The sequence below is a fragment of the Schistocerca nitens genome, chromosome 1 (genome assembly GCF_023898315.1).
Source record: "Schistocerca nitens isolate TAMUIC-IGC-003100 chromosome 1, iqSchNite1.1, whole genome shotgun sequence".
Classification (NCBI taxonomy): Eukaryota; Metazoa; Arthropoda; class Insecta; order Orthoptera; family Acrididae; genus Schistocerca; species Schistocerca nitens.
Genome location: NC_064614.1, coordinates 527,729,067 through 527,749,276, shown reverse-complemented (window position 1 = coordinate 527,749,276; position 20,210 = coordinate 527,729,067). Strand labels below are relative to the sequence as shown.

At 36.1% G+C, this 20,210-nt stretch overlaps 1 protein-coding gene across 12 annotated transcripts in view; it reads left to right on the top strand.

Moving 5' to 3' along the window:
- Positions 1 to 20,210, top strand: part of LOC126253413 (broad-complex core protein isoforms 1/2/3/4/5-like) — a 492,630-nt gene that overhangs the window by 295,582 nt on the left and 176,838 nt on the right. The window contains exon 7 of one of the 12 annotated variants that reach the window (XM_049954814.1): positions 16,913 to 17,154. The exons of the other annotated variants lie outside the window; for them this stretch is intronic. Coding sequence (XP_049810771.1) covers positions 16,913 to 17,016 — 104 coding nt within the window. The 3' untranslated portion in view covers positions 17,017 to 17,154. Of the gene's footprint in view, positions 1 to 16,912; positions 17,155 to 20,210 lie in introns of those variants that run through there. 12 annotated transcript variants of the gene reach the window in all.

The following is a 20,210-nucleotide window of genomic DNA, read 5'->3' as shown; positions in this document are numbered from 1 at the left end:
ATTTGTCAAAATCACATTTATGAAATATGAGTAATTTTGTGGATATTTCATTCTGGCTTTATCACTGGTGTGTTCAATCACGAATGAGTATGCTAGATCAGATCAATTTTCGTGAGATTGATGACAGATGGAGACCTCTACCCAAATCTACAGAAAAAATTTAGCTAAATTTCATATGAAGCAACATATTATGTAACATGCACCAAATCCAAAATCATAGCGACCCCTATTTTTCATTGCAAAGTTTATCAAATTTCACACATTGTCTTACTTAAATGCAAATACCACAATAACTTTGACCATTAACAAAACAATGGGCACATCATCATGAAGTTGATATACAAAGCTATAAGGAAAGCAGAATTAAGAAATATTGCAGGGTGTGCACCTTGATTCTGTTGTTGGAGCTCATTACCGACCAGGCAAAAGGGGACAGACAATGTTGGCATCTGTTCCAAACAAATGAATGAACTCATCCAGTGCTTTGGGCAAAAACTGGTCACTGCACATCAGCCACTGTATCCTGTGTGGACTCTAGCATTTAGTTGTGCATGTGTATATCAGTGACTATTATACAAACTTCCGTCATTTGAAAAGGGAAAATGTGGGTTTCAGCATGGATATACATCACATTATTGACAGAAGGAAATGATGAGGTTACAACAGAAGATCTAAGTGGTAAATGGCTGAAGCTGTGTCAACTGCACCAAGCTGAAGCATTCTTCCCAAATATTGTGTTCAAGTGTGAATTTCTTCGGAACCTATATGTGGTAAAAAAAAAAAAAAAAAAAAAAAAAAAAAGATTTGAGGCAAATGTGTTGAAGAAAATTTCAGATCTCATGTCATTTTGTGTTTATGTTGAAGACCTTAGAGGGCATCCAATGTGTAGTAAAATGTAGTCTGGGAAGAAGTGTGGGTGCATGCGTGCGTGTGCATGTGTATTTGCGTGTGCTTGCGCGTGTATGCGTGCGTGTCTGTGAGCTCACTCTGAATGAAACTGAAAAGCGTGAGGTGTTGCCACATCCACATGTACCAGCAATAAAATAGTTCTTACATTGCTTGCAGTCTGACAATATAAGTATGAAATGGTGTAGACATTTCACTTGTCATTGCAATATATACATAGGTCAGCATTCCAGATAGTTATATTAGAGTAATAAAGTAATATGTGTTCATTAAACTGGCCAACTTGAAGCAACTGGCAGAACCTATAAAAATTTTGCTTTCAGGGAGCAAGTGCAGACTATTGCAAGGAAAAATGACACTATACAAGCAAGCTGCACAACTGTGCACAATCTTTTAATACACTCCAGCTAAAGTAATCTTTACAAAACCAATATGCATCTCTCAGTTTCGCAAAAGTCATGTGAGGTCTATATGACTCAGAAATATTTCCTTCCATCTCTGATATCACAGCAGAATTATGAAGCCTTGGGCATTAATTAAGAGTCAAATCTCCTTCTCAGTAAGCTTGAGGTCTATTATCAAAAGGTCTCTCACAAAATCCAGTGACATTTTGGTCATAAGTAAAGGCTGTTAGTGGTGCCGTAGTTATAGTCTGGGCACCCATAGATGAGACAGGTACAGAAACACTGAGGGTACCAAAGCAAAAATGCTGAACTTTAGTTTTCAAATGTTCCTTTAAAATGAAAATCCAGGGGTATTGCCCCAATTTAGTCTCATACCATGGCAGGGATTAGTGAAATACATATTACCATCAGTTGCGCTGAGAAACAACTGAATTTGTTAAAATTGAACAAAGCACCAGGAACCAATGAAGCCTCTATCATATTCTATACAGAATTTGCAGCTGAGTCAGCCCCTCTTTTAACCTTAATATGCTGTAGATTCCTCAAACGAAAAAATGTGCCCATTGGTTGGAAGAAAGCACAGGAAGCAAACATCTACAGAGGGGCAGCAGAAGTGATCTCTACAAATCGACTGCCAAATATTCTTGACTTCATTTGTTGCTGAATCTCAGAACATGTTCTGAGCTCAAAAGCAATGAGAGATTTCAAACAGTATGAAGTCCTCCGTTCCAACCAGCATGGACTGCAAAACATTGATCTTATGAAACCCAAATCGGCTTTTCTCACATGACATCCTGAAAGCCATAAATCAAGACAGTCAAAAAGGTGCAGTAACTCTTGACATCTGAAAAGCATTTGACTCTGTACCACACACACACTTTGTACCACACATATACTTATTGTAAGTACAATTAAGTACTAATGACCTCAGCAGTTGAGTCCCATAGTGCTCAGAGCCAGTACAATTAAGTGGAGTATAAAGTGAAATTTGTAAATGGACTGAGGATTCCTTGGTACGGAGGACACATCGTACCTTGTATGGAGAGTCATCAACAGATGTAGAAGCAACTACATATGTGCTTCAGAAAAGTGTGTGGAGATCCTTGCTGTTCATGTTGTATATATTAATGATGTTAAAGGCAATATTAATAGTAACTTTTCACAGATGATGCAGATATCTGTAGTGAAGTACTGTCTGAAGAAAGTTCCACAAATATCCAGTCAGGCCTTAATAAGGTTTCAAAGTGGTGCAAAGATTGGCAGTTTGCTTTTAATGTTCAGAAATGTAGAATTTTGCACTTTACATAACGAAATAATGTAGTACCCAGTGAGTACGATATTAGTCTATCACAGTTGGAGTTGATAAACTGATACAAATGCCTGGGTTTAAGAATTTGTTGGAATACAATATAGTACAATCATAAAGGCTCAGTCTTATGTAAAGCTGTTGGTAGACATTAGTTCACTGGTAAAATAATAGGAAAATACAATCCGTGTAGAAAGGAGACTATGTACAAAATACTCATGCCAAAAATCCAAGAACATCTTTCAAGTATGTAGAACCCTTACCAGATAGGACTAACAGCAGATAGTGAATGTATACATAGAGGAGTGTCACAAATGGTCACAGATTTGTTCGACCCATGTGTGAGCAACATTGAGAAACTTAAAAAAACTGAACTGGCAGACACCTAAAGATAAACACAAACTGCCCCATGAAAGCCTAATTAGTAAATTTAGATAACAAATTTTAAGTGATGAACCTCTAAGTACCACTCCCTTAGTGATGGCAAAGTCAAGAGTAAACCAGTTACACTGTGCACAAAGAGATTTAAGCAATAATTCTTTCTGCATTCCGTATGTGAATAGAATTGGAGAAAGCGCTTATAGCTGGTACAATGGAAAGTTCTTTGTGCCAAGTGCCTCACAATGCTTTGCAGAGTATGGATGTAGGTGTAGGCAACTTGAACCGTGTGGTGTGGGGAAACTGTTGTTGAAACTGTTGTTAATGCGTGGGATTGTCATAAGAAATAACAACCTATCTCTGCTCGATACTGGGTTTGCTGCTAGAATCAACATATAGAAGGAAGTCAGCAGTACATCTACTTTCTGTTCGTTACAAGTTGGAAAATTTACTGTGACTGTACCCTGACTCTTTAGTTTCTTTTCACATTCTCATTGAACAACACATCTGAACATTATGGCAAAACAAATGAGGAGAATATATCACAACAACAAGGAAAGTAAAGAACCCTTCTTGGTCAGAATGTTATGAATCACCTTTTTTCCCAGTGGTCTGTAGATGATCTTACATTGTTGCAGTTAATAATAAAGTGTTGGATTCAATGCCGCAGAGGACATGTGGAAATAATATTGAGTGTAATTGCCCACTCACATGGAAACAAACATGTTTGGAAGCTTTGTTTAGTGCCAGTTGGCTGTATAGACTGTATATATAAAGAAAAACATCAGAGAACTCTCTCATTAATAACAAGATTTGTGTGCAAGTAAAGAAAATATTGCAGGTGGCAAATAGAGCATAACTCCACAACTCTATGAAAAGGGGAGCATATGTCTACAAGATTTGGCATAAAGTTAAATGCCTTTGTCAAAATATCTCTCTTCAACTGCAGAATGTTGAAAGATGATTAGCAAATACATGTACTTCTTTCTTACACCATTTTCAGTGGAGAAGCTCCAGAAAGTTGTAAAAGCAAGTTCTAACACAATGCCAGTGGTTGAGATTGTCCAGTGTTTAGTGATCAATAAATTGCCAGATTCTACTTCACACATCTTGAAACAAAATTTTAGTAGTATGTCATACAAATAAGGGTAACAAAAAATTGGAAAACTCAAGTTATTCTCCCTTTATCAAAACTAGAGAAAGATCTTTTCCAAACACACTGCATAATGTCCAGTAGCACCCCCACCTTGCACTGGAAAGAGCCCAGACAGATGAGTTACACCAAGACCGACATGGTGTTTGGTATCCTAAATTTGCTTGCAGATCAAAATATTGAAGTAGGAAAGGTGTAGGAACCACTGGTAATTTAGTCATGTTAAGCCTGGTTATGACTTCTACCTCCCAATATAAACAAGTCATACAAGCTGTCACTCTGTACATTACAGACACTGATGAAGTGTACATTTGGTTGGAAATTTCGAAGGACATTTAAACCCTCAGAAATTTGTTTGAAGCATACTGTTTTAAAGCAGAAAGAAAAGTCTTTCTCAATTACTAAGTTAAATCTATTGGATGCTGCTCAGTCACAGAGAGACTGCATCAAGGAATTTTACTGAATGCCTGTAGTTTGTGTAATTCACACATCTGACCTTCAGCTAATACTACCCTCTGTGGTATGGGTCTCAGCCCTGAATGATTTGCGAGTTTAACTCTCAGCACCCACTCCAATTTGATGTCCCATGTCAGTAATGTTATAGATGTTATCAACTAATACTTACTGTCATGTGACCTGACCCCCCCCCCCTTTTTTTTGCCCAGTTTTCTGTTCCTACTTGATTGGAAATGCTTGTAAAATGCCAATTGGTACTGAGATTGTGTAGATAAAGATATGACTCTAATATATTCTAAATGAGATAGGGACTTCAAAACTTTCTTAAAGCTAGGCATATTTGATTGTAGCTATATTATAAAATTACTTGGAGGAACAAAGAATGCAGTAATGAAAACATAGTTAATACAGACATTACGGAACTCCTTGAGCCTAAGAGAATATGATGGTTTTCTAGTAAATATTTCTTTCTAAGCTGTTAGTTGTGGGCCATTCAGCATACTTAAAAATTCAAAAATTTTTAACTAAGACAAAGAGCTAAAAATAAATCCCAGTAGGATTATATTATCATTATTTGGAAAGTAAGCCCTCTAATAGAATCAATTGTGTGACTGAGATCTAAAGTAATATAAGGAAGTCATTATATAGTTTCAGCCTCTTAAGTTTTGAATAACATAATCAAATTTATTGAATTTAAGGTTTCTCTGGCTATTCCAAAATTATGGCTTTGTTGTGCAATAGGAAAACAGACTATTTCTCAATCTACACAGAGGATTCCAAAGTGAAAAAGGAAGCTACATAGTTTGTGCAATCAGGTGTCCAATGATTGTTAGGAAAATTTTGATTTATGTTTTAAGGTTTCTCTGGCTATTACAAAATTATGGCTTTGTTGTGCCATCTGGTATGTGTGTGTGTGTGTGTGTGTGTGTGTGTGTGTGTGTGTGTGTGTGTGTGTGTGTCAGATCAACAATGAAAATTATTTTAACATTAAAATAATAATAATAATAATAATAGAAGTAATAAAATCTTAAAGAGATAATGAAATAGAACCATTTATTGGACTGAAATCGAGTGCAGACAACTGAGAATGAAGAAGATGAATCAGGTTAAATCTCTACCTGAAGCTTCTTTACCATGAATTTTGTGGCCGATTGAGAGAGCAGATTATGACTGAATGGCTAGACCAATGAAACTACTTGAAATTTGGCTGATGTAAACAACACGTTGAGTTGCAGTTTACTATTTTTTTCTGAAGCCCCATATAACTAAATCATCTCTGGATGTGCATAATGGAATTTAGGTATGACAGTTCCCCATTTCACCCACATGCAGTAATTATCAGAGAAACTCAGTCTCTATGAATGCAATAAGTTGGTCAGATATGCAAATATTCTGTTGTTTTGTGACATACACCAAATGGCATGTGAAAGATCCATCATGCAGCCAAGAGTCTTAAGGCCTAGTTTCCTCATTACATTGGCTCTGGCCAGTCTGAAAATTCATTTAGTTCAATTCCACAATTTGTTGTGAGCTGCTTGCACTGAGTCATGCATTTACATAAGGCACCTTACGTAGTGTGGTGGTAGTATCTTGTGTATGTCTGTCACTTCCCCATTTTCCTGTTCCAGTTAAGAGTGGTTCACAGGAAGAACGATTGCTGGAAAAACTTCATGTGGGCTAAGGTCTCTTTAAATTTACCTTCACGGTCTTTTTGCGAGATATATGTAGTATCAATGTATTGGTTCACTCTTGTAGAAATGTACACTCACAAAACTAACAGTAAACCACATTGTGATGCAGAATGTGTTTCTTGCAGTGTCTGCCACTGGAATTGTTTCAGTATTTCCATGATGCTTTCATGCATATTAAATAAACCAGTAACGAAATGCATGGCTCTTCTTTCGATCTTCTCTATTTCTTCAATCAATCCCATGTGGTACGAATCCCAGACTGATGGGCAATATACAAGTATTGGTTAAACAAGGGTTTTGTAAACTTTGTCCTTTTTGGGTGTACTACAGTTACATTTGTTTATCTTGAAGATGAACTGCCACTCGTTGCACCGAACATTGATTCCCTGCAGCTCTTCCTTCACTGCAATTTTCTTGTGTTGCTGTTTCTCATTATACAACAGCAACATCCACGAAAAGCCTCATGGAATCTCTGTTGTTATCCACTAGCTCATTTAAATATGCTTTGAAAAGCAGTGGTTCTTAGGGCATGCCCAAAGTTACTTTTACATCTGAAGATTTCTCTCAGTTGAGAATGATATGCTGGTTTCTCTTTACTAGAAACTGTTCAGTCCAATCACACAGCTGGTCTGATAATCCAAGGGCTCATCTTGGGCACTAGTATGGAGTCATAGTGATTGCCTTCTGGAAGTCAAGAAATACAGCATTAACCTGGGTGTCAGTTTCTGCTACTTTCTTGTCTCGTGGACAAACAGAGCGAGCTGGGTTTCACATGATTTGTGGAACCCAGGTTGATTCCTGACAAGAAGATTTTCGATTTCCAGATATGTTATAATATGTGAGCATAAAACATGTTCCATAATCCTACAACATATTACCACCAGGGATTTGGTGCCTATGGTTTTATGAGCCTGTTTGATGACACTCCTTGAAACCAGAAACTGACGGTACAATGCTGGTAGAAGAGGAACAATTTCTTTTGCATACTCTATGTAGAATTATATTGGTATCCCATCAAGTCTAGTGGCCTTTTCTCTGTTGAGTAATTTCAGTTGCTTTTCTATTTAATAGTCACTTATTTAAGTAAATGTCATTTTGACATTCCTGCAATAATTTCGAGGAGAAACTACAATGTGATCTTGCTCAGTGAAAGAGTTTTGGAAAAAGACATTTAGTATTTTGGCCTAATCTGTGTCATCCTTTATTTTGATGCCATTATGGTCACAGTTTGTCGTGACAGATGGCTTCAATCCATTTACTGATTAACATAAGACATCAACTTCTCAGGATTTTCTGTCAAGTGGATTGATAGAATTTTGCTTTTGAGTTCATTGAACTCTACATGCATGGATCTCCTTATGCTAATTTTTGCTTTTTTCAGTTTTGCTTGTTTGTGAGGCTTTGGCTATGTTTAAATTTGCAGTGAAGCTCTCTTTGCTTTTGTAGCAACTTTCTAACATGGCTATCAAACCATGGCGGGTCTTATCCATTCATCACAATGTGACTAGGCACATCCCTCTCTAAAGCATATTGTACAATACTTCTGGACTTTGCCAGTTGGTACTCAATATTCTGAGAGCTGGAGATATGATTTCCATGTTGACTGCTAATATGATCTGAAACCTTTTGTGTGTCACTTGCTAAGCAGAAAGATATTCCTACATTTCTTTTTATTCCTACTTCCTTACTTGAGTCTAGATAATCAGTTAATTGCTAGGAATGGCTTGTGAGGCATGATTTTAGTTCTTTTTTTTTTACAAGAATTTTTTATAGCTTGCTTTATGTCTGATGCTACTCAGTTGTGGACCTCTGAGTCAGAGTGCAGAACACTACTTTATGAATCAGAGGACAGAACTCCACTTTTAAACCTAGATGAGGAAGGGGAGTTTGTGTATTATTTTTATGTTGTCTGTTGCTGTTCACCACACTCAAGAGTCACAAGAAAGAAATATGGGTCCTTTTAAGGACTTTATTAGTTCTAGTTAGCCCGTGATAATTTCAAAAATTGGCATAGTAGCAGTAATAAGCTATGGGAGTGAACTAGCTGTTAGCAGGGAGGCTTGCCTTTGCAGGAAATTGTGTACATCTGCTTACTGAAGAACAAAATTATTATTAGCACAAAATTTTTCTGATAATTAGGGTTTACTTGTAGGAGAAATTAGAAGATTTTATTCAATTGTACTATGATTTTTGAAGAAGTATGAGTTCACTGCTACTGCTAATTAATAAAGCAGGGAAAGTATTGGTGAAACAAAAGAAAAAGTTTACTGTTTGGCAATAAAAATATGCATCTGGCCACCTCACACTTAATCCTACCCCTATTAGTTTACATTTGAGTGGGAATATTGAGAAACTCCACATATCCGCTTTTGACAAAATTGAGTTACCTATGATTTTGTACATTAAACATATAACCCAATCATGGTATAGAGCAATTCCATATGTTTTGGCACTTTTTGTGTTGTTATGCGGCCATTGTGTCACCTTAACTAAAGGGAAACCCCAAAACTACAAAAGATACGGGTTTCTGAAAATTTTAAGTTGTCAGCTCTGTTTAAAACAGAGAGAATAGCCGATATTGCCTCTTACTGTTTGGTACTTGACTTATTTTGTTATTGAGGGTAAAAAAAAGAATGCAGTGGAGTTTCAAAAACATAGCCACCAAATGGGCAAGGGAGAAAAATGAAGCATATACAAATTGGAAAGAGAATAGATTTCAATCAAAACATCATGGAAATGACTGCAGGTGAGTTCTAACCTGAAAGTTAGTATTGCTTCAAAATTAAGGTCTAATTACACAATGAACATAATAATATAGAACAATGAAATTCAATTGAATACGTAATTCTGCTTCCAGTTGTCAGATGAAATGTGTGACAACCAAGGTAGGGCAGCAAGATAAAGAGTTATACACTAAATTTATTGACTTCCAAATAAAAAAATGAACATGATGTATTCCTTCAAAGCCTCATAGAAGTAAAACCATTGGCAAGAAAGAAGCCTAAAAGTGATAAGGAATTTTAGAGTAAGAAACCAAAAGGACAGTCTTACATTTATTGGTTATCAGGGTCTGAAGATAAGCTTCATGTTTGTAAAACGGCCTTCCAAAGTGTTTTTGGTGTTGGCAGTAACCGAATAAGGCACCTGTGCAATCTGTTGAAAGAAGGTAAATCTCTGCAAGATAAGAGGGGGAAATGTCATCCTGGAAATGCAAAACCAGTGGCTTTAATAGGGCAAATAAAAAATCACATTAATTCATTTCCACTCAGGAAAGCGTGTTATACCAATGAAGAATACAATTTTCTTGACCCAAAATTTAACATGAAGATTATATGGCAGATGCCCAAAAACATTAAACTGGATATTCAAGTTGACCAGCAATTTAATTCGAAAATTTTCTGTGGGCATTTTAATTTAAAATTTGTGCAACCCCCAAGTGGATACATGTTGCACATGTGAAGAGCTTGGTGTAAAAATCAGAAGTCCGTCTCTGAATGATGATGCCAAAAGGGCGGCAATAGCTGAGGTAATAGTGTACAAAAGGCACGCTAATAAATTCTTCAAGAAATTGCTTACTGTTAAAATGAAAACTGAAACTGATTCTACAATTGTAGGCCTCTCATTTGATTTTATGCAGAACTTGCAATTGCCTCAGATACCAATACAAGATACATTTTACTTGTGTCAGCTTTCAATAAATATCTTTAATATACATAACTTAAGGAATGTGGGAGCCAGGTTTTATCTCTATCATGAAGGAATAGCACAAAAAAGCCCCGATGAAGTCTGTTCATTTCTTTTTTATTATATAAATGAAAATGTTGGACAACATGTTAATACTTTTCTTGTTCTCCAACTCTTGTGGATACAAAATTAAAAATCATACAGTGGTGAGATTTTGTTTATTGCTTATGGCCAGGTAAGATTTCAGTTCATCATCCATTACTTTCCAATAAGAGGCCAATCTTACCTTCCTTGTAACAGGTTTCAGCATGGTGAAAAAGAAAATTACAAAGATGGAAAGAATATACCTGCAGAAAGAATACACAGAATTAATAATAGAATCAAGCACAAAGAAGTGAAAATACCAAAAACAGAAGAGGTGCTAAGTTTTAAGAAATTGTGGCCAAAGTTGTACCAAAAGAACACTATTTTCATTGAAACTTTACAAAGGGCTACACATAGAAATAACAAACAGCACTTTCATGTAACACAATTAATGCAGTTCTGCTATGCACATGAAACACTTGGTGCTGTTAAAGTTAGACAATTCATTATTGGGACAGAAGAACACATATTCCAACTGGCTGATCGAACTGTAATTCCACTTAGCCCTGTAAGTGAGCTTATCAATTTTGTGTGCCCATAAATGAGAAGAAAATGCATGACCTAAGGTGATTTCTACCATTCCCACCAAAAGAAGAAATCAGCAACTTCTGTTCTGACATATACAATTGGCCAACATGTGCCAAAGAATGAACCATGTATGGAGTATAATGCCAAAGAGAATGGAAAACCGCCATAATTTGTTTGATTTTTGAATATATTAGCAATAAAATACGAGTTAGGTATTGATTTATGTTTATTTATTACAAAATATTGAGAAAGCCCACATGTTCACTAAATAAATTTTAACATAACATCAAAAAAATATATTAGGATTGCCTGCAGATTATTAGCATTCATCTCTATAGATTCATTTTGACAAAAAATTAGAAGAAAATCAGAATTTTGGCATAATTTCAAAACCTGAAATGTTTTTTGTATCTCCTGAAAAGTTCATTTATTTATTTATTTATTTATTTTGGATATGTGGAATTTCTCAATATTGACATTCATTTATAGGCTTCCAATGAAGGAAAATTAATGCTGGATTTACTGCAGCATTTTGATTAAGTAGAAACTACTCTTCATGCTAAACATGTGCAACTGGTTCACAATGTACTACTGTTGTATGTTGATGTAGTGTTCCAAATTGCTGCAATGACATTCTTTACTGAAGGAAGTTGCTGAAGAATCTTGGATATCCTTTCTCATATTGCTGATTAATCACGCTGTAATGATCATTTGTTTCAACTGTTCAGATGTAAATTGGGAATATCGCAGTTTAGGGACAGTGCTACAGTGGAATTCACTTGTAATCTACTTTCTTCAGGTTGGGATGTTACAAAGTGACATTTTAATGAAGAAATGTTTTTGAGGGTAAATAAAAAAAATAAAAATAATTTTATGAGCAGTTTTTTAAAGTAAGGCTTAGATTAAATCCATATGTATCATATTTATCTCCCCACACACTTTCTGTTGCTGCTGTGGTATATACATAGTAGTCATATGTTTGCTTATAGTCTAAGCCACAGAACACATAGGTTGCTAATGCATGCACAGATGCAGAAGTCCTAGTGTGGTCAAGATGGGTGTCAGAAGGGAGTTTAGCAATAAAACTATTGAATAAACAGAACTTCAGATAGATTCTAGGTACTGAGAATGCAGAAGGGCTCTTACAGGGTGAACTGCGAGGGTGTCCATCTGTTTCAATGATACCTGGAATAAGGGAATAGGAAAATGGAGAGAAGGTAATTCACATGAGCTGGTAGCCAAAGAGCTGGAGTACACGAGAAACAGATTCAGATGGCACAAAGCAGTTTGCTCTGTTGCAAAGCTAGATCACAGAAGTGTGACCAGAATGTGCTGTGTCCTTGAAGATGCCCTCAGCAACTACCATGTGACTCCTCCTCCTAATGACTGTCTACAGATGCATGGGGTTGATTTTGTCAGCAAAGTACTGGAAAGTGTGGTATCAAGCTGATGCCTCAGTTCAACTAGGCACATAGATACTATGGGAACTCACGCTGGCAACCTGATTGAAAGCCATACAAAAAAAATCAGAATAAAATTTTGTATAAAAATGCTAAACTGTTCCCAGACTGTCAGATATCCTGTACGTACATTTCTAATTGTGTTGTTTTCTTGTCAAGGATTTGTTAAGTACACTTACAATTTTAAACTATTTACTGCTTGAACCTAATGAAATAAATGACTCATTAGTGGACTATCATATCTATCTCTGCATCATCTCATCTATTTGAATATCACTGACTCAGTTGACAAGCAATATTCCTAAAATAAAATTTTATTTTTCATTTATTCAAAAGTTAAATTATGCTTAGTTATTACAAGTGCAAGTGCAAAGCACTTACACCAATGCTCTGATGTGTGTTTTTTAACATACTTCAGAACATTGCAGTTGTACTGAGAAACTCAAAAGGTTTTCGTCTGTTGTATGTTTTCAACCTCTCTTTGAGTGCACAGTAGCTGGCAATAAAATAGAGACAATCATGTAGAAATTTTATGTCACGCTTGAATTTCACTCGAATGAGTACTAACAACATTTCAAATCAATAGGTTACAAATGTGTACCAAATTCAAATTTTATTTGATGGTTGTACACACAGTTTACAGCCACAGAGTGCCACTGCAAAGGGAATTGAAAGGGTCAGTGGGTAGTGACTGAAGGAGCAATAGAATACAGCCAGTAGAATTCTCACATAGCTTACATAAATCAACAGATAGATCAAGCAAAGAGCTGAGCATTTCAGAACCACATGTTTTGAAGGCCTTATGGAAACTTTGAAGCAGAAATTTTAATGCTTGGTACTGTTGCAAGATCTGACACTGAAGGACAAAGTGGAGCAGGATATGGAAGAGGGTACTTTGGACACTTTGCATGATTTGTGATGTTGTTTTTGTGAAATCCTGTTGGGTATATATAGAGAACCAGGATTTGAGAAAAGTTTTGTCTCATCCATATACATTACAAAGGGCCCACCAGAATAAAACGAGGAAGGTTAGAAGGCATAGTGACTATCATTTTTCACTTTCTGTATGAATGAAATAGGAAAAAAAGTCATTAATATTGGTATGTAGTCCTTTGTACTTTGACAGGTATGCTGGCTTGCAGAGTATATATGAACAACTTACTGCAGAAATGCAACAGTTCCATATTTCCTAGTTGTGCAGTAGAGACAAAAAACTGAATAAAACCAATTTAATGCTGTTTATCTCCTGACACTTTCTTCTTACTCTTGGTGTAGGTGTACATTCTTGTTACATACATGTAAAAGTCAAGTATGACACAAGGGGAAAGAGGAATGAATTTGTTTCTGTTGTACATGTTCCATTTCTACAGTAAACTGGATTTTCAAATTAATTGTAGGGTTAAGAGACTTGTTTTAAAACGAAATTTTACATATAAATGTCTTTTATTGAAATAACCTTTGTTTGTTACATATTTCTGAATAATATTTCATTTTCTGCGTTGTTGCATACCTCAGTTATATTAATCTAAATCACAAGATGTCATTGTCATCAGCCATGTTGTGACTGAATTCCAAAACTACATCTTGTCCTGAGGGGTATAGACCAAAATTTATTGATTTCATCAATTTTGTTGTTATGTGTAGGTTGTGCAGATAGTCTAATATACACAATAATTCCAACATCACTAGAATCTTCTTTTGAAATAAGTTCAGTTTAAAAAAGAACTATTTTATCCAGTCATCATTTTATAATTTAGAAACAAATCAGTTGGGCTGTCATTCATTTATAAACTACTTTATTTCATTATGTTTATTTAATTTTTTATTGTTGTTGAATATAATTTGCTCATCCACATTGCTTTACATTGTTTTTTTGTGTTCATTCCTGCTAATAAAGCACTTCTATCTCTTTATGTTTTCGATGCTCATGATTGAAAATGTTTGTAATATGAATGGAAAATTGTCTGCTTGAAGTGGCAGCAGGCAGAAGCCTTTAGAAAGACATATTATTATAAGATTGGAGACATTTGGAACCAGCTGCTGCTTATTCTGGCAACAGGGATGAAAGAATTGAATTGGAATTGGGTGATAAGGCTTAAGCATACAGGAAAAGTCATGAAGAGCCTGGGTTGAGGGAGACTTGAGAGACAGGATCAGTATACTGTTGGCTCAGGAATAGGTTAGAAAACTTATAAATGGCAAAGAATGCAACTGTAAAGCTAGAGACGGAAGTAAAAATTTCATAAATAAGTTAAAAACTTGGGAAAACTGGATTTAGGAAAATTGTAGAGCAGTACAGATGTATAGTTACCTATTTTACATAATATTCTGATCGCTCACTTTTCTTGAAGAAATGCTTTGTTATACATATCTGCATAGGTCCTGAAGATAATTTTGCAGAATCACAGACAGTTTTGGATGTGAGACCTGTGTCAGAATCATTGTCGTTAAAAACAAAGTATCTGTGCTTGAGAACATTTATTGCAAATAGGATAACAGCATGCTCCCAAAACACTTCCCATTTTTTTATGTTGGTCAAACTCAAATGCTATACTGATGAAAAAGAACAATTATTTGAAAGGAAAATAAAAATTCCATGCTAATATAAACTCCAAGGATGATGGTAGAGACATGATATAATATTTATCTATTCATTTTTATTCATTTGGACATCTGTGCCAGTGACAATATCATAATATGCACTAACTTGTAATAATAAAATAGAAGAATACAAAGTTCTAGAATGAAAATAACATAAGAAAAGTGCTGTTCATGAAATGATGGCGATGATGATAATAATAATGATGATAGTAATAATAATATTATTAATAATAATAACAGCGTTCATACTTATATGTAAAACATTCTCTGTTTTCTCAACGTGTCAATTCGGGATAAAATCTCTCGCTTTCGACAATAGCCTCCGTTGTCGTCATCAGGAGCAACTGACTGTTTCCACAGCTTTCATACTTCATATTTTAGTGACTTACAATTGTAAAGACATGTACACAACACTGAAGTGCCGATAGATGAAAGTGAAACAAATTTTGAAGACAGCATTGGGGAAAATATGGACCAGTGACCTGGACCTTGCTGAGAGAGGCATTAGAGATTTGCTCTTGGCATCAAATGTGGCTCATCCCCAGGACAAGTAGGAGGCAGAAAAAAATGGTACTGAGAAATGCAGAAGAGGAACATACTGTAGTGATAATAATTGAAAGTAGAATAGAAGGAAGATGTAAACAGAGAAGGCCAAGAATAGTGTTCTTAGAGGCTGTGACACCCATATTGGCAAATAAGATGACTAGCTAAAGTAAGATTGTCGTTACATTGCATTTTGGCTATCAGTTTTGTGATTGAGGAAAGAAGGGTGGAGACCAAGATAATCTCCTATTTAATTCATTTCAGTGAATTTCATATAGATAATATGACCTTCAACTCTTGTAGAAGCCCATTGAAAATTTGTGTTGCAGAAAGCTAATTGTTTTGGACTTTTTTAATGGGCTTTCTTGCAACAAAAGATCATTACCCTGTACAGTGTTCACTGAATAGATTATGCTATTCATTTTGAACAAGTTTGTGTTGTCAGCCATAAATCCTGTAAGTGTGTAGATGTACTGCAATGCATATGTAAGAATCCCAGCAAAAGCCTACATGAGCTTTGTGACCTTTTTTCCACAATGTATCAACTAGGTGACTCAATTATGGAGGAAAAAATTTCTTTTCACTCAAATGGTGTTCCCTGAGATATTTGGTCATTTGACACCAAGGAGTGAAAGTATATGAACCAAACTGTCACTGATTGTGAGAAATATTGTAATTGTACTGGTTGCAGACTCCTGATTCTACTGGAGATTTGAATACAAACCTTCCATGAAAGTTTACCAGTGAACCTCAGTCCCAGAGGACCGGTATTATCTGCTTAACTAATCATGCATCATTGTGAGTCAAATGTTGATGCAAATAATTTGCGTAAAAGATCTATTTGTACCAAGTTTTATTGCACTTAAGAGTGAAGCAAGAGTCCCTTCTCTCCACAATGTGATTGATTATATTATTCATTTTCTAATATGAGTCTATATAAGTTTTAGTGACACTTTTGTTAAGGACACTTGAGGAATTTAGTTTATACAGTATCCTTCTGTTAACCTCTAGTGACCCCTTGTACCATGTGTTATACATCTGTTCAAATGATGTTCCTACACAATGTGTGCCATTTTTTGTAAAAGTGCCGACTGTATTGTATTCAATACACTCTGCAGAACAAGTTCACAGCCTGCTCCTCAGAATGATCACTAGGTGTCAGGAGCAGTAAGCAACAAGTGTGTTTTGGATGAGAAAATATGGCTTCAAGAAAGAAAGATTAGTATTGTTAATTCATCGTTTATTTACTTCTAAAGCAGTACTAAAATATTGTTAACAGTTGCCCCGACTATAATTCAATCAAAGAAAGTGACGTGAAAGACGATTTTACTTCTGAAAAATCATACTTTAGTAGATGTAGTCACAGATACCCAATGTATCAAATATGATACATTTCATGTGCCTGTGAGCAAATGGCAGTCGGCTGCATTTTCTATTGTTCATTCGTTGTTTCAACATTATTTTATTATTTTTAGTGCTCATTTGATAAGTTTAATAATGGGATGGACATTTCTAATGCTTTCTATACAAATAAAACTTCGCAAACGTGATTTACAAATGAAAATCTAAACGTTATTGACAGGTCTATCTGATTCAGGAATAGCTCAGCATCTGGATGAGGTCTTTGACACTAATATTGCTGAAAATCTGATGTTCAGCACCACCGAAAGGAACACAAACAACCCAGATAGATATGAAAAGGAAGGTGATGAAGAGGAAAGTGAAGAAAGGGAAGAGCTCACTGAAAAGAAGAGAAGATTAGTTCAGCCAATACCACCAATGGCCAAAAGATACAAATGTGCTTTCCAAATGCCAGAAATGGGTACCGAAAAAAAGAACAGATCAGGATGCAGAGGAAAGGGTTGTTCAAAGCTAACGAATGTGAGATGTTCCGAATGTATGGTGTTTTTGTGCTTTACTTCGGAAAGAAACTGTGTCAGAAAGTTTCATACTGCATAAGAATACCCCCCAACATTTTGAAAAATTTGTTAAAGATTTTGTAATTTTTTATTTATTATACTTTTAACAATTTATATTTCAACAAGATCATGTAATGAGACAATTTTAACAATTTTGTGCATTTTCTGGCATGAGGAGAAATGTATGTCATGCAAATAAGCAAAAATAAAGTGATATTTATTTCTTCACTGATTGGTTTGTTAGCAACCCGATGTATATAATACATGGCCTGCAACAATGTGTATATATAAAACAAAATTATTTATGAATATTTTACAATCAGTGGTGCCCACCAACATATTAAAGCTTTTTTTTTCTCAATTTACTGTATTAACTGTGACTTCAGGTCTCTAGAGGCTATGATGGGTTTGGTCAATCTCTTCATGTGGTGATGGATTATTAATTCAACTTATTAGGCTGGTGCATAACTTCATAGCATTTTTTGTTTTGCGTTTTGGTATTCTGGTTGCTTTGGCTTTATTTATTGATTGCCATTTTTTATTTGTTATTTGTAGTTCACTGTTGCTATTTGAACTGATATATCGTCATTTTGTCATTTGGCGATAGTGAGTGGAGCTGTGTATGCTAGAAAATGGAGTGCCAGGGTGAGAAATAGGAATGTTTCTGACACATTTTTTTGTTTAAGTTCTATAGAGGGATGACATCAGTGGAGGCAGCCAGAAACAGTTTAAGCTGTGTATGGGGATATTACCATTGGACAGAGAATGGCAAGAAAATGGTATTCTCATTTTAAGAAGAATCATTTAAATGCAGTAATCCACACTGGTCCATGTCAGTGTAATCGAGAACTGCCACATGTGAGGAAATGTGATCATTCCACCATTGTGCAATGTTTGCATGGAATGGGGTGGGTTCAAAAATCAGGTCTATGGATTCTGCATCCTCTAAGCCAAAATCGCAATAATCATCAGGTGGCTGTATGAGCATCTCTGCTGGCTGATCATCAATTGCTTCATAAATAACACTGACCATTCTTGTTGTTGTTGTGGTCTTCAGTCCTGAGACTGGTTAGATGCAGCTCTCCATGCTACTCTATCCTGTGCAAGCTTCTTCATCTCCCAGTACCTACTGCAACCTACATCCTTCTGAATCTGCTTAGTGTATTGATCTCTTGGTCTCCCTCTACGATTTTTACCCTCCACGCTGCCCTCCAATGCTAAATTTGTGATCCCTTGATGCCTCAAAACATGTCCTACCAACCGATCCCTTCTTCTAGTCAAGTTGTGCCACAAACTTCTCTTCTCCCCAATCCTATTCAATACCTCCTCATTAGTTACGTGATCTACCCACCTTATCTTCAGCATTCTTCTGTAGCACCACATTTCGAAAGCTTCTATTCTCTTCTTGTCCAAACTGGTTATCGTCCATGTTTCACTTCCATACATGGCTACACTCCATACAAATACTTTCAGAAACGACTTCCTGACACTTAAATCTATACTCGATGTTAACAAATTTCTCTTCTTCAGAAACGATTTCCTTGCCATTGCCAGTCTACATTTTATATCCTCTCTACTTCGACCATCATCAGTTATTTTACTCCCCAAATAGCAAAACTCCTTTACTACTTTAAGTGTCTCATTTCCTAATCTAATCCCCTCAGCATCACCCGATTTAATTTGACTACATTCCATTATCCTCGTTTTGCTTTTGTTGATATTCATCTTATATCCTCCTTTCAAGACACTGTCCATTCCGTTCAACTGCTCTTCCAAGTCCTTTGCTGTCTCTGACAGAATTACAATGTCATCGGCGAACCTCAAAGTTTTTACTTCTTCTCCATGAATTTTAATACCTACTCCGAATTTTTCTTTTGTTTCCTTTACTGCTTGCTCAATATACAGATTGAATAACATCGGGGAGAGGCTACAACCCTGTCTCACTCCTTTCCCAACCACTGCTTCCCTTTCATGCCCCTCGACTCTTATAACTGCCACCTGGTTTCTGTACAAATTGTAAATAGCCTTTCGCTCCCTGTATTTTACCCCTGCCACCTTCAGAATTTGAAAGAGAGTATTCCAGTTAACGTTGTCAAAAGCTTTCTCTAAGTCTACAAATGCTAGAAACGTAGGTTTGCCTTTTCTTAATCTTTCTTCTAAGATAAGTCGTAAGGTTAGTATTGCCTCACGTGTTCCAACATTTCTACGGAATCCAAACTGATCTTCCCCGAGGTCCGCTTCTACCAGTTTTTCCATTCGTCTGTAAAGAATTCGCGTTAGTATTTTGCAGCTGTGACTTATTAAACTGATAGTTCGGTAATTTTCACATCTGTCAACACCTGCTTTCTTTGGTATTGGAATTATTATATTCTTCTTGAAGTCTGTGGGTATTTCGCCTGTCTCATACATCTTGCTCACCAGATGGTAGAGTTTTGTCAGGACTGGCTCTCCCAAGGCCATCAGTAGTTCTAATGGAATGTTGTCTACTCCCGGGGCCTTGTTTCGACTCAGGTCTTTCAGTGCTCTGTCAAATTCTTCACGCAGTATCTTATCTCCCATTTCATCTCCATCTACATCCTCTTCCATTTCCATAATATTGTCCTCAAGTACATCGCCCTTGTATAAACCCTCTATATACTCCTTCCACCTTTCTGCCTTCCCTTCTTTGCTTAGAACTGGGTTGCCATCTGAGCTCTTGATATTCATACAAGTGGTTCTCTTCTCTCCAAAGGTCTCTTTAATTTTCCTGTAGGCAGTATCTATCTTACCCCTAGTGAGACAAGCCTCTACATCCTTACATTTGTCCTCTAGCCATCCCTGCTTAGCCATTTTGCACTTTCTGTTGATCTCATTTTTGAGACGTTTGTATTCCCTTTTGCCTGCTTCATTCACTGCATTTTTATATTTTCTCCTTTCATCAATTAAATTCAATATTTCTTCTGTTACCCAAGGATTTCTATTAGCCCTCGTCTTTTTACCTACTTGATCCTCTGCTGCCTTCACTACTTCATCCCTCAGAGCTAACCATTCTTCATCT